This window comes from Ursus americanus, chromosome 13 (genome assembly GCF_024610735.1).
Source record: "Ursus americanus isolate L20-20 chromosome 13, mUrsAme1.1.p, whole genome shotgun sequence".
Lineage (NCBI taxonomy): Eukaryota > Metazoa > Chordata > Mammalia > Carnivora > Ursidae > Ursus > Ursus americanus.
The window spans coordinates 46,506,364-46,534,186 of record NC_142139.1 but is presented as its reverse complement, the minus strand read 5'-3'; the positions used below and the strand labels follow the sequence as shown (position 1 = coordinate 46,534,186).

Sequence of the window (27,823 nt, the reverse complement as noted above, 5' to 3'; positions counted from 1 at the left end):
ATATGAGTTTCTATGCTTCCTGTCTTATGATGGATTTCTGTTTAAGTTTATTGGTTCATTTATCTTGAGTAACCTCTACACCTGACATAGAGTTTGAACTCACGACCCTGAGATCAAGAGTTGCACGCTTTTCAGACCGAGCCAGCCAGGTACCCCTTTTGATGGAATTTTCAAACTCGTTTATTCAACTAACAACTCACTTCAGCATTCAATGCATATTTCTTGAGGACCAACTATGTTCAAAGCACTCTGCTGGCAGCTAAGAGTTTACAGAGGTAATACATATCTACAGTGGAATATTATTCAGCCGTGAGAAAGAAGGCCATTTTGCCATCGGCAACAATATGGATAGAACTTGAGGACATCATGCTAAGTGAAATAAGTCAGACAGAGAAAGACAAGTACTATATGATACACTTATACATGGAAACTAAAAAAGCCAAACTCATAAAAATATAGAGAAAATGGTGGTTACCATGGAGACTGGGGGACCAGGAGAGATGTTAAGGATATAGACTTGCAAAGAGTAGTAAATAAGTCCTAGAGATCTAATGCACAGCATAGTAAATATAGACAATAATATTGTATTATTTGTATTATTGTATTATTTTCATCAAACTTGCCAAGGAACTAGATATTAATTATTCCAACCATTACAAAATTATAATTATGTGACAGGATAGATGTGCTAATTATCACACTAATGACAATCATATTACAATATATGTATCAAATCTATATGTTGTACACTTTAAATGTACACAGTTATATATCAAATATATTTCAATTGACTCTTTTTAAAAAGTTTATAGACATAAATAAGACATAGCCTTTACCCTCTAGGAAGTTAAAAATAGAGAAGATCCAATAAATATGATATAAAAAGGAGAGTGAAGTTAAAAGAAACTACTGTTGAGGCAGTGTGGGAGTGTCTAATTTTGACTTGGGGGATTAGGGGTGTTTTCTAGAAAAGCATCACTCACAACAAACCTTGAAAGATGAACTCTGATAATGAGAAAAAGTGACAGAAGGTAAAAATCAATTCGTAGGCTAGGGTCAGATGATGAAGACACTCAGCAGCCATCCTAAGAAGTCCGGATGGAAAAAATTATGAGTACTGCAGAAAACCATTTCATGTTTTTTTAGGAGAGGAGGTATTTATTTTAACTGAGCTTTAGTTCCCTTTAGGCAGCTGTGTGGAGGATGGATTGGACAGGATAGAAGCCGGAGCCAAGGCTAGTTAAGAGGTTATTGTGATAGGGGCGCCTGGGTGGCACAGCGGTTAAGCGTCTGCCTTCGGCTCAGGGCGTGATCCCGGCGTTATGGGATCGAGCCCCAAATCAGGCTCCTCTGCTGTGAGCCTGGTTCTTCCTCTCCCACTCCCTCTGCTTGTGTTCCCTCTCTCGCTGGCTGTCTCTATCTCTGTCAAAATAAATAAATAAAATCTTAAAAAAAAAAAAAGAGGTTATTGTGATAAGTCAAATGAAAGCTGATGAAAGACTGTTTACTCTTACTGCCTGCCTCTTAAAGGAAATACAAGCTCCATGAAGGCAGGGTGTTTGCTTTGCTCACTGCTATATCCCCGGCACGCAGAACAGTGCCTGACATATAGATCACTAAACACTAGTTGAATAAATGCATAAGTGAAAGAATTAATGAATGAATGAGTTCATTATTAATTAAATGAAACCATGCAAATGTAAAGAAGTCAAAAAAAGACATTTGCCTCAAAGATGGAATTTTCTCTTTTCCTATTGACACATGCCATAGCTGGGTCCTTCTCAAGGGTTGGCAACAGATGAAGCTTGTTGGGAAACCTCCCAGACTGGCCTGTCTGTGCTCTTTTCAGCCTCTGTGGCAATCTGCTTCCTTAGTGTCCACCATCTTTCCACCATCTAGAGCAGAGGTCAGCCAACTATGGCTCCTGGTCCAAATTTGTCTTGCCACCTGTTTTTGTAGGGTTGGTGAAAAAAGAATGGCTTTTACATTTTCAAATAGTTAGGGAAAAAGCAAAAGAAAAATAATATTTTGTTACATTCGAAAATTCCACGAAATTACAATTTCAATGTCCATAAATAAAGCTTTATTGGCACATAGCCATGCTCATTTGTTTACATGCTGTCTACGGCTGCTTTTGCCCTACAATGAGGGAGTTGAGTAGCTGAGACAGAGACGGTATGCCCTACGAAGCCAAAAATATTTATTCTCTGGTCCTTTATAATAACAGTTTGCCAACCCCTGATCTAGATCCTTTCCTCTCAGGAAACGATCTGAAGTTCACAATAAGGAGTAAATCGTTCATCAGTGAAAGCTCCTAAAATATGTTTTTTAAAAATGCAATAGGTAAGACAAAACATCAAATAAAAATAAAAAACAAACAAAAAAAAGAGGAAGAGGCGCAAATAACAATATTAACTATATATTATATGCTACATTCTCACCTAAGCAGTTCTTTAAATAAAATTGATTCTCTCCTCTCCATCAACATGGCCACAAGATAGGTAGGCATCACCATTCTCATTTTACAGATAAGGAGCCAAAAACTCGAAGGGTGAGCCACCTTTCCTGGGTCACAAAGCCGCCTAAGACAAAGCCAGGATTTGAAACTACAGTAGTTTAGATTCAAAAACCACATCCTTAACTGCAAATCTAGAATTTCAACACAAATGAGCAAATACTGTTGGGCACATGCAGAGGGGAGAGGAAATGTACACAGTTTTTCCATGGCAGGAGGATGGAGAAATGTGGAGCCACGAGCCTGGCATAGGTTTTAATGGAAGTACATCTCCTTCCCCCATCATAATGGGGCTACACAGTCGGAAGAGTTCCAACTGATTGACCGACATGGGGCAGATCTGTGTGAGCACCGTAGCTGCCAGTGGTCCCACTAGAGCAAGCCTTTAGACAGAAAATAGAACTTTAAAGAAGATAAGCAAGCGAGGGCTTTATTAACCCCAGAGCTACCGACTTCACTTTGGCAAAAGAGGGCTGAAGTTTGGGGAAGAGGATGAAAGAACCAGGAAAACTTGCCATAGGATGAAAAAAAAAAAAAAAAAACCAAAACCTAGAAACACCCTAAGGGCTATAGCAACTGTAGTTGAACAGAGATGATCATTGTTAACGGAAAAATAAAGAGACCATGGATTGCACACAAGTTGGAAGTTTTACTTTTAAGCAGGGAATCAGAGCCAGCATTGAGTCTAGGATCTGGAGGATGAGGTTTGGAAGAGCAAAAATGACACGCTTAAAGCCAACCACCTGTGCAGCAGTCTCATTAAGGAAAGCCCCTTTCTGTGTGCTGCTGGCTGGGCAGTGAGATGTGGGCGCGTGGGTCAGGTAGACACTGGGCTGGCTCCGGGCCATCCGCTGTGAATGTGGGCCTGTCTTGGGCTATGACGTCTAGCTGCCTCTGTTTCGTAAGGCAGATGCCTGAGTCCATTATGTGCCCAGGGCAGGGTCTTCCCAGGAATCTCCCGTTCCACGAATATCGTGTCACACTATTTCTAAAGCACAGATGAGGAGACGGGAATTTAGAAAAATCCAGTGGCTTGACTAAAGCCACAGGGAACCCTGAGTGGAGCCCTCTCCCACCTTAAACACACTCTTGTTTGCAGATTATTTGTACCTTCCGCTACACTATTTAAAACAAAGTGCTTTTGATTCGGCTGTCAAGTCATGGGTCTTTTTAAAAATGGCTTGCAGTCCCCAGCGTGACTAAGGAACTAACTACAGATATATATCTTCTCTCACATCTGTAGTAGCATGTGGTGATGACAAAGTTTTAATGATAACTGAAACATTACACAGAGGCTCCGTATTTCCCCCAATCCATTGGTATCTGCAGAATGTGTAAACATGACCCAGTATGGAGAAAAGATGCATGTTTAAATAAGTTTGGGAAACACTGGGTTACCTAGTTGTAAACACGTTTATTTACCACAGGATTTCTCAGAACTTTTAATATGCTTTCATAGGCTGTGAATATCTAAAAGGCAAACGTAGCAAGCCGTGTTCCCAGATGTTTTTGACTATAAAGCACCCCCGCCCCCGATACATATATCTTCAGGTGCACTCATGGGAGCAGCATTTGACAAAACATTTGGGAAAACACTGGCCTAAACATACACTGAAGTTTTAGCAAGACTAACCACAGTTCTGTATTTCATTGCCTACAGAAGAGCTTGCAAAAATTCCTTATGACAGGAGTTTTGTAGGTAAGACCTCAACCCCTACCACATTGAGAAAAAAACAGTTTTTCATGCTCTGGCCATTCTGTTCTTTACCAAAGTCGTTACACCTGAGGGAAAACCCGACATGAATACAATGGAAGCCCCAAAGTATTCATCAAGGGAAATTAGCCACAGTGAATCCTCAGTGCATCATGGGGAATGACGGTGATTAGGAAGCTGTGATAACACCTGCCCAAATCACGTGTCTGAAGAGCGATTTCTTATGTTTCCAACTTCCTGGGAAAGCTTAGAGGACTTTTCCAAGCACAGACTTGTTAGCACGTTGACCATTCCATCGGAGTACCTGGTCAAAGCCCTGACCCATCTGTGTGCTCTGCAAACACTGAGCTCCCTGAGCCGAAAGCCAGATGAAAGGAGCCACAGGGCCGGGAGGGACCCAGGTGACATCACGGCCATAGCACAGCTTCTGCCTCCGACATCTTTGGTCAACTTCTGGTAACGAGAACGAAGTTTCTTCTTTGCATCCCTAACCTGTCCATACAGTCTTGCAGCTCTGTTGGTTCTGGGATCTGAAACTCTTCCTGGCCTGCAGCTCACTTTCTATTTTAAATCAGTACCATTCTTCCCATAGATATTTGCTCCCCTTTACATTTCACATCCTCACCTTTCAAGACCAGGTTTATTTAAGTGATCCTTTCCCAGACCTTCTCCTATTTTTGCTTGTTTTACCCACTTCCACAATTCATGGATTCCTTTTTGTTCCCTGTTTTGCATTTAAAATACTACTATTTATTAAATACCCCTGCATTTGGCCATCATCTGTTATAAGCTGCCCTTCTCATCTGAGAGTCTCCATTTTCCCGTTGCCTCTGATACATTTGGGAAATTTCCTAATTCTCATTTCAGGATTTTATCTATCTACATCAAACACCCCAATGTCTCAAAGCCCACATCCTACAAGTGTGGCACGAGTGAGGGTTTTTGGTATCTGAGACATGTCTGTGTTAAGTTGATTCTAAACAGAGCAGTAGACTGTGGGACAATTAAGAGCCCAACCTGTGAGACAGCCTGTCTGGCAACGAAGAGCTTGTTAGCTGTGACTCCAGAAGAGTAACCAGTCCTTCTGTGCCTCATTTTCCTTATCTATAAACTGGAGAAAACAATATTACCTATCTCATGGTTATAAGGATTAACTGAAGTAATTATCTAAAAGACTTATACTAGCACCTAGAACATGGTAAATGCCATATAATCATTAGCTATTCTTATTTTCACCATTTAAAATGACAAAAGCATTGGGGCGCCTGGGTGGCTCAGTCCTTATGTGTCTGCCTTCGGCTCAGGGCGTGATCCCAGAGTTCTGGGATTGAGCCCCACGTCAGGCTCTTCCGCTGAAAGCCTGCTTCTTCCTCTCCCACTCCCTCTGCTTGTGTTCCCTCTCTCGCTGACTGTCTCTCTCTCTGTCAAATAAATAAATAAAATCTTAAAAAAATAAAATAAAAAATAAAATGACAAAAGCATTTTAGAGTCAAGTGTAGAGTTGTTTTTTTAAGTAGGCTTCATGCCCAGCATGGAGCCCAATGCGGGGCTCCAACTCAGGACCCTGACATCGAGACCTAAGCTGAGATCAAGAGTCAGACGCTTAAACAACTAAGCCACCCAGGTGCCCCAAGTGTAGAGTTTTTAAAAAGTCTTTCTTTCTCTCTTTTTAAGGCCCCGATTATATAAAGGATCATCTGCCTAAAGTTCATCAGCACACTTCGTATATAGGAGAAAAGCGCCCAGCATTGGAAAAGACTGGAGATCTCAGATATTTGTGGAGGCCTGCCTCAAACAGAAGCTTACCAGCAAAATATAAATATGAGTATGTTGGTGAAGTTGGTTGGGGAATACCAGAGTATGGTTTTATCAACCAAACAAGGCTTCAGACTGGCTTTCAGATCAAGGTATTGCTCTTAAATACGCTCTTCATAGCATATTGTTTCTGATTTGAATCCTTTCTGAGTATGCTTCCACAGGAAATGTCATGTTCCTGATTTGTCATTGAGAAGTAATGGGATTTGAGTTTTGCAGAAAAATAAATGTGTGAATAAATGGACTTGCTATGATTCCCTTTTAGGCTCTTTAATACATGAGAGGAGAGGTGTGAAGAGAAGGAAGCCATGCATAATCCGAAAGCATTTGTGTTGGCTCTGGAATGCACTCAGATTCACATTTATGCTGCGACATTCACACATACTTCCCCCATCCTAGCACTGCATTCTGAGTGGGTGGTATAAAAGAAGCCTGCGCTGGACATCATCCACAAGCCGAAATAGAGAGTTCCAGATCTTTAAAATGCACTGTGTTGATAATGCCTTTGTATCAAATAATTCAGGGTAATTAGCCAAAGGGTTCTTAGAAATCTTGTCTTAGGTCCTTTTAGTGATGTGTATGTAGGCATGAGCCCAGACAGGCTCTCTGAAACAAAAGAGAACCCAGGTGATTTTAGAAGTAAAATCTGAGAATTCAGACTTTTTTTTCCAGGCAGGCCTTTGCATTATCTGAAAATTGAACAAGTATCAATCATGAAATAACTGGATTTCCTCAAATGCTTAAGGCAATATAGTACAGCCTCATATAGTAAAGGATAACAAAAGAAAAAACCCTTTTTCTGGCTCAATCTATGGCAGTGGGAGAAAGTACTCGCGAGCTCAGGCTTTGAAGAGAGAGTCGGATTCAAATCCTGACTCTGAGTTGGGTTTCACTGTGTGACCCCGCGCTAGTGAGTTCACCTCTCTGGGTCGCTGCTCCCTCCTGGTCCACATGAGAGTAGGTGGTACGGTTTCTGCGTCACAAGGTCACCTGAATTCCCATCCTCATTCTGCCATTCTGCCGCCGGCTTGCTGTGAGTGGCCTTGGGCAAGTTCCTTAACCTCTTTGCTTTCTTCGTTATGAGTCTTAGTATTTACCTTCCTGGGATGTTGTAAACATTAAGCAAGTTAATATCCATAGAGGGCTGGGAACAGTATCCAGCACATATCAAGCCCTCTATGTATTTAATACTATTTTTGTTATGTTGTGAGGATTAAGTATGAGATTACAAGGAACACCCTAGGTATGATGCCTGGCACATGGTTGACAACCAAATGTCAGCTCTTAGTACTATGGTTGTTGTACTTAATGTTACTCAGTGTCATTTAACGGAACTAAGGCTCAGGTTCTTAAACTGTGTCCTATTCCACTTAAGCAAGAAAGATGAAGATCAGAGATCTGATTAAACATCAGAACTGGCCACCATAAGGAAGAATACAGCCCAAGCAAGGTGCTGGTTTGAACAGAGTCCGTAACTTTGGTTGCCTTTTTGCTTCTCGTTGGGTGATGCCCTGCATCTGTCTGCCCATCTTGAGTGTGCATAGCTTCTCTTCCTTCTTTATCTTTAAATTAAGAACACATTTGCCTATTCAAATGAAGTGTATTCAAGTACTCGTTGGACTTTGAAACTAGCTGTGAATCCAAAAGAGATATCAGCCACAAGCTAGCCTTCCAGGAAGGAATTTATTCTGTTTCTTCCATTCATATTTCACAGACAACTTTAAATCACTACTCTGTTCGGTAGCACTGTCTTCTTAACCCCTGTGAGATGGTCTATACCACACAAAGTATTTTCTCCCCCGACTTGTGGCACATTCAGAAGCTGGTCTTGTTTGGAATAAGCTGTGAGAGTTGTCGCCTATCCTCTGTGTACTTTCTTGGCCCTGGCATTTTGACAGGAATTGTTTCCAAAGATGTACCTGTTTCATAACAATCTTAAACAACACCTTATAGGTTTCCTTGGACTCAGAACTCGATAATGAGAACAGCAAGATTCACTGAGAATGACTGTACATTTGACTCTTGAACAGTGAAGGGGTTAGGCGTGCTGACCCAACAGTTGAAAATCTGGGTATAACTTTTGACTCCCCCCAGATTTAATTACTAATAGCCTACTATTGACCAGAAGCCCATGGATAATATAAAATGCTCAATGTTGATGATTATGACATTTTGAATAGGTATTATATACTGTATTCTTACAATAAACTAAAAAAAGAAAATGTTACTAAGAAAATCATAAGGAAGAGAAAATACATTTACAGAACAGTACTGTATTTGCCAAAAAAAATTCCTCATCAAAGTAGACTTGCACAGTTCAAACCCATGTTGTTCAAGGGTCAACTGTACATATTAGCAAATAACCATCTATAATTTATCCACCGTGTAAAGCCTAGATTTTGTCATCAAGGCTCCTAATCTTCCCCTCCACACCCAGGCATGGCTCCCTCTCTACATCTAAGGCAATATTTGTTTTTGAGTCTAGCCTCAGACTTAGATTCCTTACCAACCCAGCGCTTCCGGCAGCTACTTCTGGTCCATATGACTTGGTGTGAATTGACATTTGAGCTGACACAAACACACACACTCCATGCATAAAAATGAGCTCCTAATTACAAACAATATACGAAAGTCAGTGGCATTAACTCACACTCCTCCCTCACCAGGGAGCTGGCTAATTCCTTAGTTTGATGTAACTTAGGGAAATGGGGAAATGTCTCAATGTCCCTCCTGTTCTTTCCCTGGTTCCTTGTCTTTAGTGGACCCTTTCTACATCCCTCCACCATCCTTGTGCATAATAACCCCAGTGAAGTCGGCGCTTTGTTTCAGCCTAACTTCAGGGATTGCTCAGTGTCTCTCACTGCAGTTGCTCAGAACTTTGATTTCAAGCACAAACCTTCATCTAGTGGGTTTTTATAGCCTGAATAGCTACTCTTTCTAATCCACTGCTCCAGGTTTGTATAAGACCAGCAGCTAAGGGCCCTCAGGCACCTCCATTAAACTCTTGGTAAAATGCCTGGGGCAGCCGCTTCCTACCTGGGAATGGTCTCTCCTATTTGGGGCATTAGGAAGGGTTTTACAGATCATCTGCATTTTGGTAGAAAGATAATAACTTCCAGACTGAGTGAGACCTGAAAAATGTCCCCAGATCACAAAGGTCAGTAAAAATCACAATATCGGGTTTCTTTTCTGGATCTTTTTATGTTTAGCTATTTCCTACTCATATTTATATGGGCTGCAATATCATCATAGTACGTGTGTATATAAACCAGTAAAGATCATTGCTTTTGTTATTATCTCAGATTTAAGAGCAGTACATTCCTCTTCTTCTTCTTTTAAAAAATGGATTTAGTCTCTGCCAAACTATATGTGATGTTTTTCCAAGAATATATGAAGACCAGGCAACCTTCTCGGGTCTCTTTCCTCTTCAGAGCTTTGTACTATCACTTTATTATCGTTCAATAAACTTTGCTTTGCTGCCCACCAAAAAAAGAATATGTGAAGACCATTGAAACAATTTTGGTTTCAACCCCATGCTAAACTGAGGGGCATTTCTAACTCCTTCTTAGCTGGGCATGTCTCCCCTCCCCCTGGTTTTCTCGTTAACCCAAACCTCAATAGTATGAGCTGGCTTCCTGGCGCCATTTTCTGCTCCTGCACTCTGACCTCATGACCAGATGATTTACTGCATTTGGTTTTCCCAGAGAAACAATGTTATATTGGACGCGATAACTAGTTCTTCATAGGTGTGATCCCAAAGACAATATTAAACTGATTAATCATAACATATATTACAACCAATATGTCATGGACTATAACAACTGGAAAATCTATAGGAAGTAATAAAAAGAACTTCATGGGAACCCATCAATATATTTATATGTGATACAGTATAGTATAATAAAAAGTAAAATCTTCAAGACTCTGAAACTTCTGCCTCATTGGTAAATGCCACAAATTCCAGGGTTCAGAAGTGCAGAGGTCCTCTCGATGATGGTTTCAGGGATATTGGAACAGACTTTTGATGAGACGTTGAGCTTCTTGATGGCTGTGAGTAAACTGATCCAGGTTTGTTTGCTTCATTAGACATTTTTTCTCTCTGTGAATGTATTTAGAGAAAGCAAACGTAAAAATAGCTTGTGTGTTTATCATGTGAGAAAGTTTCTGTAATTATCTCCATTTTACAGTTGAGAAAACTGGAGGTACTGACAGGTGGGTTTCTTGTCTGACGTCGTGCCGCTAGTAAATGGTAGAGCCAGGATTTCAACCCAGACTGTGAATTCAAGGACTCAGTGGGAGTACAGTGTATATGAGATGATAGCATTGAAAATGAGGTCAGAACCTTTGACTCGGGGGCCACCGTGTGAAGCGCACATCTGCGTGATCATCATCCCGTGAGGCAGTCTGGGGTCAACCCCAACCGCCTTCTCTTACAGACAGTGCATCATTTCCTCAAGTTTCTCTCAATTTTCTCCCAGCTTTCCATTCTGCTTTATTGGCACCCCAGAGACTTCATTTACACTATTAAAATGAATGATGAGTAGATATTACCCACATACTTGATATAGTGAGAAATAGCTTAGTACCAGTTATTTTTGAATTTCTATTTAATAAGCACTTTACAGTGCTTCAAAATATATCATCAAATTCAATCTTCAGCATTATGGAAAACAAGAAGACAGTGAGGTCCTAGTGAACCGCCCCTTGTTTTCTTGTCCTAGCACGACCCTGTGCATTCTTCTAAACTATCCACCTTCACACAACAGTGTCCTAGAAAATCTTCAGATCCACCTGGGAAAGAGGATCGCCAGCATGGAGGTGGTCAATACGTAGACCACCAATCACATATTTCAGAATTTCTGAGTGTTTTCCACACCAAATTTCTTATTTACCTCTGGGTTTACTTGGGAAAATCCCATACAGTCTCATTAGAATTCCTAAGATCTCACATTCTTAATCTGCAGATTTTTAAAAAAGGTTTTATTTATTTAACAGAGAGAGAGAGAGAAAGCAAGCAGAAGCAGGGGGAGTGGGAGAGAGAGAGAAGCAGACTCCCCACTGAGCAGGGAGCCCAATGCGGAACTCGATCCCAGCACTCTGGGATCATGACCTGAACTGAAGGCAAACGCTTAGCCGACTGAGCCACCCAGGCACCCCATTGTTATTATCAATATAGAAGATTTTAAAAAGATAACAAAACTCCTTTTATCAACCAAGTTATAAAAGCAAAACAGAAAATAGCTTTTCTAAAATTAGGCACCTCTTTGCATTGCTGCTGTTCTTCCCCAGATGGGCATGTGTTTAGCTCTCACTTTATACTTCTTAGAGTTATTTGCATCCTAACAGTTTGTGGTTTCATATAAAAATAATTACATTAGCACCTTTCATCCTTGAGTGTTGAATAAAGTCATGCATTTTCTGATAGCACAGGAAGCCCTCCGTGAGGGAGTGCCACATGCTGACCATCTGTGAGGGAGGAGAAACATTGGTGAGGACGGCCAAATAACCCTCCTTCTTCTCCAAAATAATATATTAATACCATTAACCTCCTGATACATAGATGGTATATTTTCCCCATTTTACAAAACATGGCTTTATAAGATGCCTCAAATAAACTAAAGGAACTAATTTCCTTATAAAATCTTACTTGTAGCTGAACTTCTGGAAAATAGATTTTATGTTTGATGTTTCCTTTTTCTAACAGACCATGAAAACAACAAGGGAGGCATGTATCACTGCTTTGCATTCTGTATTGTGTTCAGAGCAGTTCCGTGAAGAATAACACATTTGGGATGGAAGCGTCTGTGTTGGTAGCTAGGGACACTGCCATGCCACATTTTACCGGGCAGCCCAGCCCCGGTGACCTGATGCCCTAACCAAACACGGCTTTCTCTCTCTTGTTGAGTTGACTATATAGAGACCATTGGCAAATTGGGAAAAAAAATACATCTTAATTTTCACATTTTTTGTTAGGATGTGGAAATGTGAAAAGGAAAGAAAGAAAGAAAGAAAGAAAGAAAGAAAGAAAGAAAGAAAGAAAGAAAGAAAGAAAGAGAACTGTAATTTAGAGCCTAGGGGGTGATTTTATTCCTTAATTAAGGAAGGCCTAAAATATGCCATGGTGGTTACTAACTTTTGCAGGACTTAACATAACATCTTGAGTATGTGTCTAATGGTAAATGTCACTTTTTTTTTTTAAATCACACTACCTAAAGTGAGTAATGAAGCATAGGCCATCAGTTTTTAACAAATGTTATTTAATGATGATAGGGAAATACAAAGCTAAGAATGTGTAAATTAGAACACATTCTAGTAAACCTGTGGTTTAACTCCATAGCCAAGCTCCTTTCACTGTATTGTCAAAGAATTGTGAAATTTGCATGTGATCTAATACCCTCAGCACAGGTGGCTAAAATACCAGGACATCTGTTGTTTAAATCTGGCATTTAGGGACACCTGGGTGGCTCATTCGGTGAAGCGTCTGACTCTTTATTTCGGCTCAGGTCATGATGATCTCCGTGTTGTGAGATTGAGTCCTGCATCGTGCTCTGTGCTGGGCGTGGAGCCTGCTTAAGAGTCTCTCTCCTCCTTGCCCTATGCCCCTTCTCCCTTGAAAAAAATCTGGCGTTTATCCTGGCTTTTGAAGATCGTTGGGAGAAATTCTAAAATTACTATAAATTGAGGATTATAGTTTTCCCTACTATTCAGGGACAACACTCCCAGGGTACTTTGGTGGTATTGACAAAAATGCATAGAATGCATAGCAGGTAAGACTAGCAATCTGGAGTAACCTACTCTTTTCCTGGGATTGAACCTAGGATATCAAGAAATCTTAATTGAGCAAAGTGAAAAGGATTCATTAAGTACAGGGGGTCCCTGCTATGTGGTCCCAGCTACATCCTCAGGCAGAAAGAAAACAGAACTAAAAGTAGATGCTTTTAGGGATCTGCATAAGCTCCCTCAGCTGTTGGGAGAACTCACAGCAAAGTCTCTTGTGTTGTGGCGGTGGTGGTGGTGGAAGTTTTTAGTGTGACTCTAGTCAGCAACTGGACTGCACAAGCCCAGCCACATTTTATTTTTTATGTTGTTAAAATTATATATTTGGATATTTACTCAGGTTTTTTAATTTAAATTCAATTTAATTAACATATAGTGTATTATTAGTTTCAGAGGTACAATTTAGAGATTCATCCGTTGCATACAACACCCAGTGCTCTTTACATCATGTGCCCTCCTTAATTCCCATCACCCAGTTATCCCATCCCCCCACCCACCACCCCTCCAGCAGACCTCAGTTTCCTATAGTTAGAAGCCCCTATGGTTTGTCTCCCTGTTTTCATCTTATTTTATTTTTCCTTCTCTTGCCATATGTTCATCTGTTTTGTTTCTTAAATTCCACATAGGAGTGAAATCCTATGGTATTTGCCTTTCTGTGACTGAGTTATTCTGCTTAGCATAATACCCTCTAGTTCCATCCATGCCCTTGCAAACGGCAAGATTTCCTTCTTTTTGATGGCTGAGTAATAATCCATTGTATCTATATACCACATCTTTATCCATTCATCTGTTGATGGCCATCTGGGCTCTTTCCATAGTTTGGCTCTTGTGGACATTGCTGCTATAAACATTGGGGTGCAGGTGCCACATTTTAAATGGCTTTAAGCAACTTGAGTCTGAGATCTGTTTTATTTAACTCTGTACTGACAACATCAACACCACTTTCCTGCTGCTTGGCAAGGTGTTGATGATTACCAATAAGTAATGGGAGATGGGCGGATATGGCTTCCCTTCTCATGCAGTGTCTTTGTGCAGAGACGAAGTTGCAGAAGGGAAGAAATGAAGTTTTAAGTGTGCATTAGATTAAGAATTGTTCTACTCCTAACTTATTCCATAGGCATTTGAAAACTATTCACCATCTTTTTTTTTTTTTTACTGAGACTTAGTTACACTGTTACTATTCATACAGCCCGAGTTGCCAACCCTCTTGTAATTCTGTGTTGTAAAAGCTAATTGGACAATTAACTTGGGAGAAGCACACTTTTTAACCTTTGAATTAACAACAGTGCCAACACATTAGAAAACTCCAAGGGTGAGAACACTTGCAAAGCACGCACTTGATTGTATTTCAGAAACTGTGTCCTGAGCACAAACAGAGACTTGGGAAGCTCCTGTGTAGTTTCTCTGTATCTCCAATACTTGAATCTCTGCAGACGTCAGCCCCTGGATCAACAACCCACTCTGGATAAACGGCTGATGGTAGAATTCAGCACAAATCCTAACGATTTCCAACAGATCAAGTTCTGGTCTTGCTTTAGGAGAAAATCCTTGGGTATCTTGAATAGAGAATGAATAAGGAGAACATTTATTGTCCTGGAGAAGTATGGGGAGAAAATAACAGACATTTGCCTTCTCTCTGAGAATAAATGGGGCAACCAGCACTCTTAATGCTTTTCAGGGCAAATCTATGTTTGTGGCTTTAGTGAAAAACTGAATGTGACTTACAAGCGAAAGCAGCCAGTTGAAGAGCCTTTCATTTTCCCCATTTTCTCCCTTTGCATGCTAGGCTGCCTATTTTTTATAATGTCTCAGTTTTCCCATCTGTAAAATGGGGCTTGTATTAGTTTTCTATTGGGCACAGCAAATTACCACAAATTTAGTAGCTTAGAACAGCACCCATTTATTTGTTCACAATTCTATCGGTGAGAGGTCCCAGAAGACATGGCTGGGTTCTCTGCGTGGGTCTCAGAAAACTGGAATCAAGGTGTCCGCTGTAGCTGTGGTCTCATCTGAGGCTTGCCATCTTTTCCGAGTTCATGTGATTATGGCAGATTTCAGTTCCTTTTGGTTGTAGGATTGGGGTCCTACTTCTTCGCTGGCTCTTCGCCGCGGGCCATTCTCAGCATCTAGAAGCTGCCCACATTCCTTACCATGTGGCCCCCCTCTATCTTAAAACCAGCACAGAGAGTCTCCCCCATATCAAATCCCTCCCACACTTCAAATCCCCTTTGCCAGGAAGAGCCCAGAGCTCACTTTTATGAGCTCACTTGATTAAGGGTGGTCCACTGAGGATAATCTCCCTTTCTTAAAGTCAACTGATTGAGGGTCTTCATTACAGCTGCAAAATCCCTTCACAGCAGTAATTAGATCAGTATCTGGTGGAATATCAGGGAGAAGGTGTATACACCAAGGGATGAGAATAGTGGGGGTCATCTTAGAATTCTGCCTACCATAGGGATAATGATAATAATAATAATAATAATAATAATAATAATAATAATACTACCATAGAGTATTGTTAAATGGATTAAGTGAGGTATGTGTGTAAAGCTCTTATCACAGTATCTAGGATAATGTCTCAATAAATGGGATCCAGTATCACTAATGCTTATATATACTATACTTTCTTGCCTACATGGATTTTTGAATTATATTATTATAAGCACATAAGAAACATGATGGAATATGTTGCTTATTATTTGGATACTCCACAGAAAGCAGAGATGCCGGGGCCATAGTCAACAAACTCATTAAACCCAATGTTTAATCTATTTGCTGAAAGTGGATGTATTAATTCAAATTATTTAAAAACACTGCAGTTAAAAAAAGAGATACCAAGATATAATTTATGTTTGAACTCAAACCCATATATAATGTAGCATAAAATGAAGTATGGGTCTCTGCATTGTTCATTTTTTTGCATTTTAATACAAAAAACACATCAGAGAATCCATGCCTTAAATAGTGACATTTTTCAGAAAGAATTGTTTTGTTTCTACTCATGCTCTGAATATAAAATGAATACTTCAAATGCACCATTCATACAAAGGCCTTTATGCCCCCTTTCTCCCTTCAATAGTTCCAGTCTAGAATAGGCAACATTATGCAATTCGGTGATCCAGCTACAACAATGAGAACACTTCTCACAGGCTGTGGGAAGAAAGACACCTAAGGGGTTAACAGTAATATTTTGCAAATTGAAGCAAGTGAAGAAAAAATACATTAGCATAAGAAAAGGTAGCCTTAGGGAATTTTCCACTCAAATGTTTGGTACTAAGAGCTCTATGTTACCAAGGAGGAGGGTAGAGAAGAGAAACCCTAGTGTCTATGCATTCTTGAAATGCATTGCCATTGTATTCATTCTACTGGTAAGAAAGACCTCATAGTTACAGAGATGAAAAATAGTTCTTTCTAGTAAAATAAATAAATAAATCAAAATTGGCTATATTAAGAAAACTATGTTGACTCAAGTACAGTAGAAAAGCAAGAGGATTCTTCAATGATCAGTCCCAAAAAGATTTCTTAAGTACGTCAGGACTAGACTAGAAGTGGTTTGAGAATAAAAGTGAAAGTATTATATAACGATTTTAGTTCTTAACTAGAATGGGCCCCAAATGTCTGCAATTAACTCAAATTTAACAGATTTTAACTCATTTCAGAAATCATATCTAATTCACAGGACCTGAATGTAGTTAGTAGATATTTCCCTTTTATTAATGCCTAGACTTCTTTAAAGATTGCTTAATAGGAAATACCCACTTTTGAGTTATGATTATTTGGGCTTGTTAAACATTCAAAATAACTGATTTCCTTAAGATAGAGACTGTACTAACCCATTTTTACCTGTTTCTGTGAAGATGCTGAGTTAGGTTTTGAGTCAGTCTTTTCTTTACTCTTAGGAACAACTGACCAGTTTAAAAACAAAAAAAGATCTTTTTGATTCTGAATTTTATTAGATTTAACACCACAGAGCAGCATGACTATCCAAATAAATTGTGATGGATTTCATTAATAAATTGAAAAGGGACAGCTTATTTTAGGCAAATTTTTTTTATGACATTATACACTAATAGCTAAAGGACAAAAGGGGGAGGTAGCAGAAGAATCTGTTGCTTGTTTCTAATGAAAGTCTTTCCAGATTAAGACGATGCAATTTTTGAGTTCTAAAAATGGGAACAAAGATCAAAGAAGATTGTCCAATTCCTGGAAAACTTGTCAAAACGCTGATAACAAAATTATTTATAAGTCAGTTGATAAGGTCAATTTTTAGGGAATCACACGTCAGAAATAACTGAGAAAGTTATACCACGATCTATACAGACTACTACTTTTCAAATTTTCTGTAGAATAATAGCCCCCCCTTGCATTTAAACCTTGTTTTTCTTGTCCCTTCCTTTATGTATTTTATACATGAATATTAAAGAGCTAGAAGTGATCAAGGTTTCAACTTCATCTCTGAGAAGATGACAAGTAAATAGATCTGTTTTCCCAACACAAATAACTCTGAAGGACTTGATCAGGAAAGTCCTAAAGTAAAGCTTGAGGGAAAAGGAAGAAAAGGGGAAGATAAAAAAAATAATAATAAAGTACTAAGTAATTCCTCTGATGTTCAAATTATAATACGATCTTGCTACTTTTTGAGGTGTTATGAATATAGCATCCCACATCAATGTAAGTGAAAAATGCATTCCAAAACTGAAGTGAAATACTTTTGATAATCCAGATCATTGTTTTCCAACCCAAGTACGGAAAATTGAGTAAGGATTATAGACCGAAACGCTTTCCAATACACATCTGATGCCCCTATTCCCCTGGTTTATTCATAAGACATGCCATCCATTGGCTAGTTCCTGGGGTAAAGGAGCCCATAGAGAAAGGTCATTTGTTCAGTGATAATAGATTATTTCAATGTACATGAGAGAGTGTGGGGACTGTTTTTATTTATGTGGGAACTGGTCCTAAGCTACAAATATTTTATCAATGTTCTAAATTATGCTTTCTGAAGGGAGTTTTCAGGTCTATATTTTACCACAGGCTGTCTGTAACCCAGCTCTTTCCTACATTATTCCCACCACATTTGCTAATTCTGTGAGGATAAGGTGAAGTAAAAAGAGCTAGACTGTTTGAGTCTCAATAGTTGTTTGGAATGCCTGCTCATTTACAGACAGAATCTTAGAAACAGAAAGGAGCTTTGAGACTATGGGCTACACTCTTCCTACTACCAATATCTGTCCTTTTGCAGAGAGGGAAAATAAAGCACACAGGATCATATTTATTTACTTGCATTTTCCCCCTCTATTCAAGAATCAAAAGTCTATGTTCTTTTAATTGTATTTACCATCTACTATTTAACTTCCCAGCCTGACTTCCTTTTGGACTAGGAATACAGACTGTTAGACATGTTGGTGCCGATTTACCCTGGAATTAGATTACATTAGTTTTCTTTCTTTTACAGTCTGGAGAACTAAGTCAAGCCAGTATTGATAAAATGAGCCACAGATACCAAAATCCATGGTAAGCTCATGCTAATACATTTTAAATTAATAATTTAGCTAATTAATTAATGTGTTTCCTTCCTAAACTAGTTAACAAGGTTACTTTTTCTTTAACTTTTGAGTATATTACCACTTTATTTCTTTTTATTTCAGGTAGTTTTCTTTGTAAAATTACTAATTCTAGTTCGTAATAAAAACATAAAATGTTCACGGTCTGTTAGGTTTAATTAGGGGGAGGAAAGGGGCAAAGCAGGCAGAGAGTAAGCAACTGTGAGAATATAGCAGAAAAAAGAGAGCCCGCCTGCAGCTATTCAGAACAGCAAATGGAGGAGTAAGATAGAATTAACTACATAAATAATTCCTTCTGTGAAATAGCAACAATATAATTTTTTTTTTTTTTTTTGGTTAAAAAAACCCTCATTTCATGCTGTTGGCCTAGAAACCGTCATCATGGGTAACCTGGGTTAATAAACGTAATCCTACTGAAGTCACACAATGACTTGAATTCGTGCTATTTAAAGGCAACCTAAATTAAACATGTCTTACCTCAAGGTATGTTAAATTATGGGAAAAGAGCAAAACCTAGGCTTATCACCTATAATTCAGATTCCTAAGAGGGAAGAGATCAATCAGCATTGCTCTTATAAGACTTCAGATTCAATATGTCTTTGTTATCCTGACATTTTTGGAGGTGAGAGTTTCTGGAGCCTATTTCACTCATTTTTGTTTGTTGAAGGACACAGCGATGATCGTGTGCAAAATTAATGAATTCCAGTCTCTTTCTGCTCTACCACAACATAAGCTGTGTCAAAAAGAGAAAAGCCCTCAAACCCCATGTCAAAAGCCTACTAGTTACCACAACAGAATCCCAGGACAACAAAAGATCTCATTGGACAATTCCTGTAACTTACAAAGCATATCCTGTGTTTAAAGCCATAGAGAAATAAAGCTTGCAAAGCACAGGTTCTCATTAAAATATCAACTTCTTCTATTCAGATAACATTGCAGACATCTATCAGCAAATGCTCTATCAAAAATTTCTAAGCCAAAGAAACCCATTAAATTTCACTGAAAATCAAAGAAACTTGCACAAACATTGGTGATATAGGTGTGAAAACTTGCTGCATTTATTTAAATATAGAAAACTTGTTAGAAAGTATCTGAGAAATATTGAAGCTTTGAAGACTTCCCTTGGGTGAAAGAATGTGAGCTCTATTCATTTCTAGGGAATATGATACGCATTGTGTCAGGTCAGGACATGCAAATGTTTATAAACAAAGACCCTGTACTTAAGGAACTGTGGATTCAATTGGGGGAACTGGAGATCAGATATATATTTGTATAAATTATAAAACCAACCTGCATATGTTAAGTGCGAAAGGCATAATGAAGACAATTATAATTACAAAATGGTAACTAGAAAAGTTTAAACTTTTTAAAAAGTATAATGATGACCCCCTAGATTTGCCTGTAGCCTCTGGCCCAGGTCCTTTTTTAACTAGTCAGATGCCAGTAACCTGAATGCTGCCTCCGTCTTGAGACTTCAACCATAGCCACTGTTTAAGAGCCTTTCTGCCCCTGTCTTGGGCTGGTAGGATGCTCTTGAATAAGATGCTGACTCAGACAGGCCCAGGTGTGCCCCACCCCCTTGTGTTCTCTAAGTGGGACTAAGGGCCATTGACTTTCTGGGCAAGGTTAGTGCTTAGCCTCCTATTCAGTTTTCATGTCCTGTCTTCTCAATCAATGGCGTTCACTCAATAAATCCGGTACCTCCTGTGTTTGAAGCATAGGTCGATTCTGTGGCTAGAGTGGTGAGCAGGACAAGCCCAACATATGCTCTTCTTGGAATTTGTATTCTAGGGGAGGAGATAGACATTAAACAACTATATGACTTTTAAAAAAACATTATGCTATTTCTTATGTTTTTAAATAACTTTTAAACATTACAAATATAATTCATGCTTGTGGCAACAAATCAAACCATATAGAGGTTTATTAAGAAAAAGTTAATATCATACTCTATTCCATCCAGTGCATGATAAAACATTTCATTGCAAAGGATATTTATGGGATGTAAAGAGAAGATCTTTCTAGGGACACTACTGGGACTGAGGGTCAGAGAAGTGTTCACCAAGGAGGTAATTATCAAGGTGACTTTGGAAAGGTGAGCATAACATCATTCTTGGCAGAATGAACAGTATGAGCAAGTCTCCGAGGTGGGAAAGAGTATATCAGATTAGAACCAGTGGGACAAGAGTATGAAAATCAGTGAGAGAGAAACAAGATGAGGATCAGATTTCATAGAACCTTATAGCCAGGTTAGAGAATTTGGATTTTAACCTAAGAACAAAGAGAATTCATTGGAAGATTTAAAATAGAAACAATGTCAAAAAAAAAATAGAAAGCAACATGATCTAATTTTTCTTAAGATGACTCTGGAATGTTGGATTGCTGTGTAGAGAAAGAATTGAAAGGTAACAGTAACAGCTGTAAGAAAATCAGTGAGGAGGCTTTCATTTTTACAGGTCCATCTTGAGTTTTGAGTATGATTTGCAAACAAGAAAAAATAAATTGTGATTATGGAGACTGGGGGAAGGAGGAAGGATTTAGTTGAGTTTTCAAGGAAACGCAGGCTTTAAATAAATGAAAAAAAAAGAAGAGACAATATTTGCTGTTATGATGGGGAATAAGAACGTATTAGGCAATCTGATGAAGCAGATTTTAAAGTCATCTTAATTTTACAAGTGAAGAAATTGAATTTTAGAGGTTCAGTTACATGACCAAGGATCACAGCGCTAATATTTCAGCCAAGTTGACTGATCCCATTGATCCAGGCTGGGATCTGGGCTTGGACATTTTAAAACGGCTCTCTGAGTGATTCTGATGTGCAGCCAGGGATGAGAACCACTACTGAAGCCTGAAAAAAGAAGGGAACTGAGCTTGGGACGTGCCCACATGGAGACAAAATGAATGAGAGCCACAGAAGGAGAAAGAAGTCTTAGAGGAAGGGCCCTTGAGACAATAGAAGGCCATAAAGCCAGGGAGGAATTTTGAACAGAAGTGTTTAATATAAGGAAATGGAAATCCAAGAAAACAATAACAAATATTTGGAAGTTATCAGTGGTCTCAGAAAAAGCACTGGGGGAAGAGTAAGATGATTTGAGTCAATACAACCAGCACTGAAGAATTTTTGTCCAAAAAAAAAAAAAAAAGAATTTCTGCCCACTGACATAATGGAGGCGAGTCCACTCTGTTTTGGGGACCAGAAGTCAAGTAAAGGACAATTAAAGGATTTCCTCCATTCTGAGGCATACTTTTTAAACTTTGACTTTCTTGAAATCAGGATGTGTTTTATAATAGCTGTTTACAAATGTAGTATACAGATGTGGTGCCTCTTTTTTTCCTCCCATGTAAAGCTGTTATTAAATCAAGGGAGTGTTATACAATTTATTGCATCCTAAAGACCAGTAAAGATATACTTCAACAAACATGAAATGAAAATCTGCTCCGTGCCTGGTGCTCAGAATTAAAGAATTAATAAGCAGGGTCCTTACTTGCAAGTAGTTCACCAAGAGATGTAAACAGAAGATTTCAATACAATAGACATTGATGGAAAATAACTACAGTAACAGGGTGTGGGTTACCTCCTTTTATCCTTCTGAATTAAGGAAAACATTCTTGGGGCGCCTGGGTGGCTCAGTCGGTTAAGCATCTGCCTTTGGCTCAGGTCATGATCCCAGGGTCCTGGGATGGAACCCTGTGCAGAGTCCCATGTTGGGCTCCCTGCTCAGTGGGGAATCTGTTTCTTCCTCTGTGCCCCTCTCGGCCCCCCACCTCCCCTCCATGCTCTCTCTCTCTTGCTCTCTCACTCACTTGCTCTTTCTCTCTCTATCACAAGTAAGTAAATAAAATCTTTAAAAAAAAAGCATTCTCTTGTTTTAAATATCTTAGGTTTCTCTAGATATGTAACCCAGTGATAACTCATTTTCACATGGTCTCTTCTATTTGCAATTGGGTGTTTTCCAGTATATACGTACTGTATTTCTAATTTCAACAAGAAGGAAAAAAAGCACAGATAGGAAGAATAGTTTACAGTCAAATTAAAAGAGGTTGTAAGAGAATGCACTGAAAACAGTGAACAAGCAGGGATTTTTGTTTTAAGAAGCAAGTAAGTTTATGGAACTAGAAAAGACCCCAAATAGCCAAGGAATGTCGAAAAAGAAAACCAAAACTAGTGGCATCACAATTCCAGACTTCAAGCTCTATTACAAAGCTGTAATCATCAAAACAGTATGGTACTGGCACAAAAACAGACATATAGATCAATGGAACAGAATAGAGAACTCAGAAATGGACCCTCAAATCTGTGGTCAACTTATCTTCAACAAAGCAGGAAAGAATATCCAATGGAAAAAGACAGTCTCTTCAACAAATGGTGTTGGGAAAATTGGACAGCAACATGCAGAAGAATGAAACTGGACCATTCCCTTACACCATACACAAAAATAGACTCAAAATGGATGAAAGACCTAAATGTGAGACAGGAATCCATCAAAATCCTAGAGAACACAAGCAGCAACCTCTTCGACCTCAGCTGCAGCAACTTCTTGCTAGACACGTCTCCAAAGGCAAGGGAAACAAAGGCAAAAATGAACTATTGGGATTTCAAGATAAAAAGCTTTTGCACAGCAAAGGAAATAGCCAACAAAACCAAAAGACAACTGACAGAATGGGAGAAGACATTTGAAAATGACATATCGGATAAAGGGCTAGTATCCAAGATCTATAAAGAACTTATCAAACTCAATACCCAAAGAACAAATAATCCAATCAAGAAATGGAAGAAGACATGAACAGATATTTCTCCAAAGAAGACATCCAAATGGCACATGAAAAAATGCTCAACATCACTCGGCATCAGGGAAATACAAATCAAAACCACAATGAGATACCACCTCACACCAGTCAGAATGGCTAAAATTAACAAGTCAGGAAAGGACAGATGTTGGTGAGGTTGCGGAGAAGGGGGAACCGTCTTACACTGTTGGTGGGAATGCAAGCTGGTGCAGCCACTCTGGAAAACAGTATGGAGGTTCCTCAAAAAGTTGAAAATAGAGTTACCCTACAACCTAGCAATTGCACTACTAGGTATTTACCCCAAAGATATAAACGTAGTGACCCAAAGGGGCACCTGCACCCCAATGTTTATAGCAGCAATGTCCACAATAGCCAAACTAAGGAAAGAGCCCAGATGTCCATCGACAGATGAATGGATAAAGAAGATGTGGTATATATATATACAATGGAATACTATTCAGCCATCAAAAAAAGAAATCTTGCCATTTGCAATGACACGGATGGAACTAGAGGGTAATATGCTAAGTGAAACAAGTCAGTCAGAGAAAGACAATTATCATATGATCTCATTGATATGTGGAATTAAAGAAATGAAACAGAGGATCATGGGGAAGAGAGGGAAAAATGAAACAAGACAAAACCAGAGAGGGAGACAAACTATAAAAGACTCTTAATCATAAGAAGGAAATTGAGGGTTGCTGGAGGGGAGGGCAGGGATGAAGGGATGGGGTAACTGGGTGATGGACATTGGGGAGGGAATGTGTTGTAATGGGCATTGGGTATTATATAAGACTGATGAATCACAGACCTGTACCCTCAAAACAAATAATACATTATATGTTTTTTAAAAGATTTTATTTATTTATTTACTTATTTACTTATTTATCAGAAAGAGAGAGAGAGCACAGCAGGGGGAGTGGCAGGCAGAGAGAGAAGCAGCCTTCCTGCTTAGCAAGAAACCCGATGTGGGACTCGATCCCAGGAATCTGGGATCATGACCTGAGCCAAAGGCAGATGCTTAATCTACTAAGCCACCCAGGTGTCCCAAAACTATATGTTGATTAATCGAATTTAAATAAAGTTTTTTAAAAAAGAGGCAAGTAAATTCTGGAGAAGCTACACACCATCACTGAAGATTGTGGGGCATGGAAGTATTTTGTTTTCTTCTTCTTTCCATTACATTTCACACAGTGCTTGACATGTATGGGCACTCAATACATACTTGCTGAATCAGATATAAAAGACAAATCCCACTTCTTATACTCATAATGGCACAAATTGGTATAGCTCAGGCCAAAAAAGCTGGACGAATTCAAGCCATGAGGACTTCCTGAGAGAGATGAAATTTAAACTGGGTTTAAAGGAACATTTTAGGAAAATCTCTAGCTGCCTACTTGGGTGGATTTTTTAATCCATGCAAACAAAAGACTTGCTGAGATGATGATATCAACAGAATTCTTCACAGGTAAATATCCTTCCAGAAAGGAGTTGCTGACCTGCCTCTGACCTAATGTCATGACAAAGTTGCCTCTTTGCCAACCAGGGACGATGATATTGGCCACTTATTTGCTAATTTATAGATTTATCTTAGGAATAATGTCTTAAAGAACACTTCAAGTTCCTGTGGACAGTAGATGGGGATGGAAAGCAGTTGTCAAGGAGGCTGCAAATTCCAAGGGAAGGACAAACGAACATGATGCCAGCCATGAAAAGAAGGGTAGCATGGGTTTGAAAGGATTGGAAGTAATGACAACCTTCTCTAACTTCTCATGTACTTGAGACTCACAGAGACACAGCTCTTTGCAGAGTTTTGGCTCTCCCAATCTACTTTCTTATTGTGTGCCTTTTCAGAATGACAGGATTTGTTAGCACCATCCTCAAGAGGTGCACAGCATGGCATCGTTGAAAAAGTGCTGAATCGAAGATCACAAAAGCTGGTTTTGCTAGGAATTTTTCCTTCCCAGTGGAATAATAAAGGACATCACAAAGGTTTAGCTAAAAGGAAGTCCAACAGCATTTACAGTAATACGAAGTCAGAAACAACCTAATACCTCCCAAATAGGGGATTGCAAATAGTTATAAAGCAGTACCTATACAACCTGGGCTCTATGGGTGCCCGGGTGGCTCGGTCAGCTAAGCAACTGAGTCTCGAATCTGATTTTGGCTCAGGTCGTGATCTCAGGGTCATGAGATGGAGCCTCTCTGTGGGCTCTGAGCTCAGTGGGGAATCTGCTTGAGATTCTCTGCCTCGCCCTCTGCCCCTCCCCCGCCACTCTCCCATACTCTTTCTCTCTTTATCTCTCTCTCTCTCTCTGTCTAAAATAAATAGATAAATAGAATCTTAAAAAAAAAAAAAATCCTGGACTCCGAGGACAGACTTCCTAAGTTCAAGTCTCAGATTCACCACCTATTAGCTGTGACATCTTGAACAATTATTTGAATTATCTATGCCCCAATTTCCAAATTTGTATAATATGGTAGCAGAATCCACTCTATTTGGTTGTTGTATAGATGTGTTGTTACACACATAGCACTTAAAGTAACACTTGGGGGCGCCGAGCCAGCTCAGTTGGTGGAGCATGCAATTCTTGATCTCAGGGTTGTGAATTTGAGGCCCATGTTGGGTGTAGAGATTACTTAAAAATAAAATCTTAAATATAAATAAATAAATAAATAAATAAATAAATAAATAAATAAATAATACAACACAACACAACACTTGGTACATGCTAAGTACTCGGAAAATAGTGTGGCCATGTAACTTATCACCCAAAACAGGATACTTTTGGAAGTGAAACAGAAAGCTAATCAAATAGGTCACCTGGACAACAAACTAAAGTGAACAAATCAGGCCCATCTATTAATAAATGTTATTATTAGTTAAATAAATGAAGTATATTGAAATAATGTAGGAAATGCACTTCTCAGAATTCATATTATATTGTTAGCTAAAAAAAAATCACTATAGAGATTCAGTATGGGATATAAATTTCAAACTATATAGTTGAGTTAATCTCCCAAAAGTAGAACAAAAAGTCCAAGAGATGGAAAAGAAAAAAGGGAAAAATATGAAAATAAGAAATCAATTAAAATTAAATTAGTTTAATATCTGACCAATAAGAGATCTAGAAAGAGATCAGAGAAAACAGAAGTAAGGAAATCAATATTATAAGAAAATTTCTCAGAAGGGAATAATATGAATTTCCAAATTGAAAGTTTCCATCAAAGCCAAAAAAAAAAACCTCTATCCAAAACAAAATATATCACGTCATATCACTGTGAAACTTTGTTATGGTAGGGATGAAGAGACCATTTTAAAGCCTTCAAGAGGAAAAACAGGACATATACAAATGGTCTGGAATCCATAAGGTATCATACTTCTCAATAGCAATACCGAACTCTAGAAGACAATGGGGCAATGCCTTCCATGTCTGACAGAAAATGACTTTCAACCTAGAATTCTATACCCAGCCAAATAATCAAGAAGGAAGGTGGAAAAGAGACACTTTCAGGCATGTAGGTACGCAAAAAAAAAAAAAAAAACAAAACCTCAAAGCATTTTTTTCCTAGGAAGCAACTAGAGAATATTATCTAGCAAGACAATACAAGGATACATCAAGAAAAGACAAAAGAAAACAAAGCAAGAAACACATTTCCCTTGACAAGAAAAGGGGATTCCCAAGATGGTGTTAAAGGAAAGTACCAGAAATATGGCCATGCAGGGCCTAGGGAACTGTCAAATCAGATAGGAACAGGACAAATGGAGGCTTTGGAGAGCACGTTTATTGTATACAAATACTGGGTTAAGTTCCAAAAGAACCAAAGGAGCTAAAAAGTGGTTACTTCTGGAGAAGAGAACATGGGACAGGGAGCAGGGAGAGAAAGGAAGTATTTTTTTACTATAAGTTTTTTAGTACTATTTATATGTGTTATATACATGTACCTAAATTATTTCATTAAAATTGAAAAAAATTAGGACTACATTATGTACAATGTACAAGCATTATATTTTGATAAAAGTAACAATTACAATAGTCAACCAGAATTTTAGTAGTTTGGGCTCCTAAGTGGAAAAAATTTCTGTCTAAAACTAGGACTTTTAGTATGAAAGAAATACTCACTGACTTGAATAAACAGGGCTTTCTGTTTATTCAGAGAGGTGTAAGGTGTGCCTGTATTTGGCATTAGTGAGGGGGTGTATAGAAGATTGCTTGTTTTATTCCGTAATGAAATACTGCCAAAACCAGTTGTTAAACTAGTACAGACTTAATGACAGCCACTATTTTAAAAATATATTGGTTCATAAATGTGAGCCTTTTCCCTTGGAGTTGTTTTCCTCAAAACAGCCATAAATCTTGACAATTTTCTATTTTGAAAGCTGTCTGTGCCTGACCCATTGGAGGGATTTCCATGAGTGTTAAGTAGCAAAGTTCTACAATTTTTGAGATCATCAGCACCTGCTTCTACTTCAGCCCCCCCCCTTTTTTTTTTGGTCCATTACCTAAAAACTGTCTCTGCACTTCCATCCACCAAGCCTCCCCTCCGTCAGCCCCATCTTCAGCTGGGTGGGGAGGGAGAAGGGCTCTCATTGAAGCTGCAGGTGCTGTTCAGTCAACAGAGAACTCCCATGGTTATCATTGCTTCAATGCC

At 38.9% G+C, this 27,823-nt stretch overlaps 1 protein-coding gene across 1 annotated transcript in view; it reads left to right on the top strand.

Moving 5' to 3' along the window:
- Positions 1 to 27,823, top strand: part of SPMIP2 (sperm microtubule inner protein 2) — an 85,582-nt gene that overhangs the window by 31,068 nt on the left and 26,691 nt on the right. Inside the window, exons 2-3 of the mRNA XM_045798607.2 lie at positions 5,904 to 6,136; positions 18,277 to 18,335. Coding sequence (XP_045654563.1) covers positions 5,904 to 6,136; positions 18,277 to 18,335 — 292 coding nt within the window. The remainder of the gene's footprint in view (positions 1 to 5,903; positions 6,137 to 18,276; positions 18,336 to 27,823) is intronic.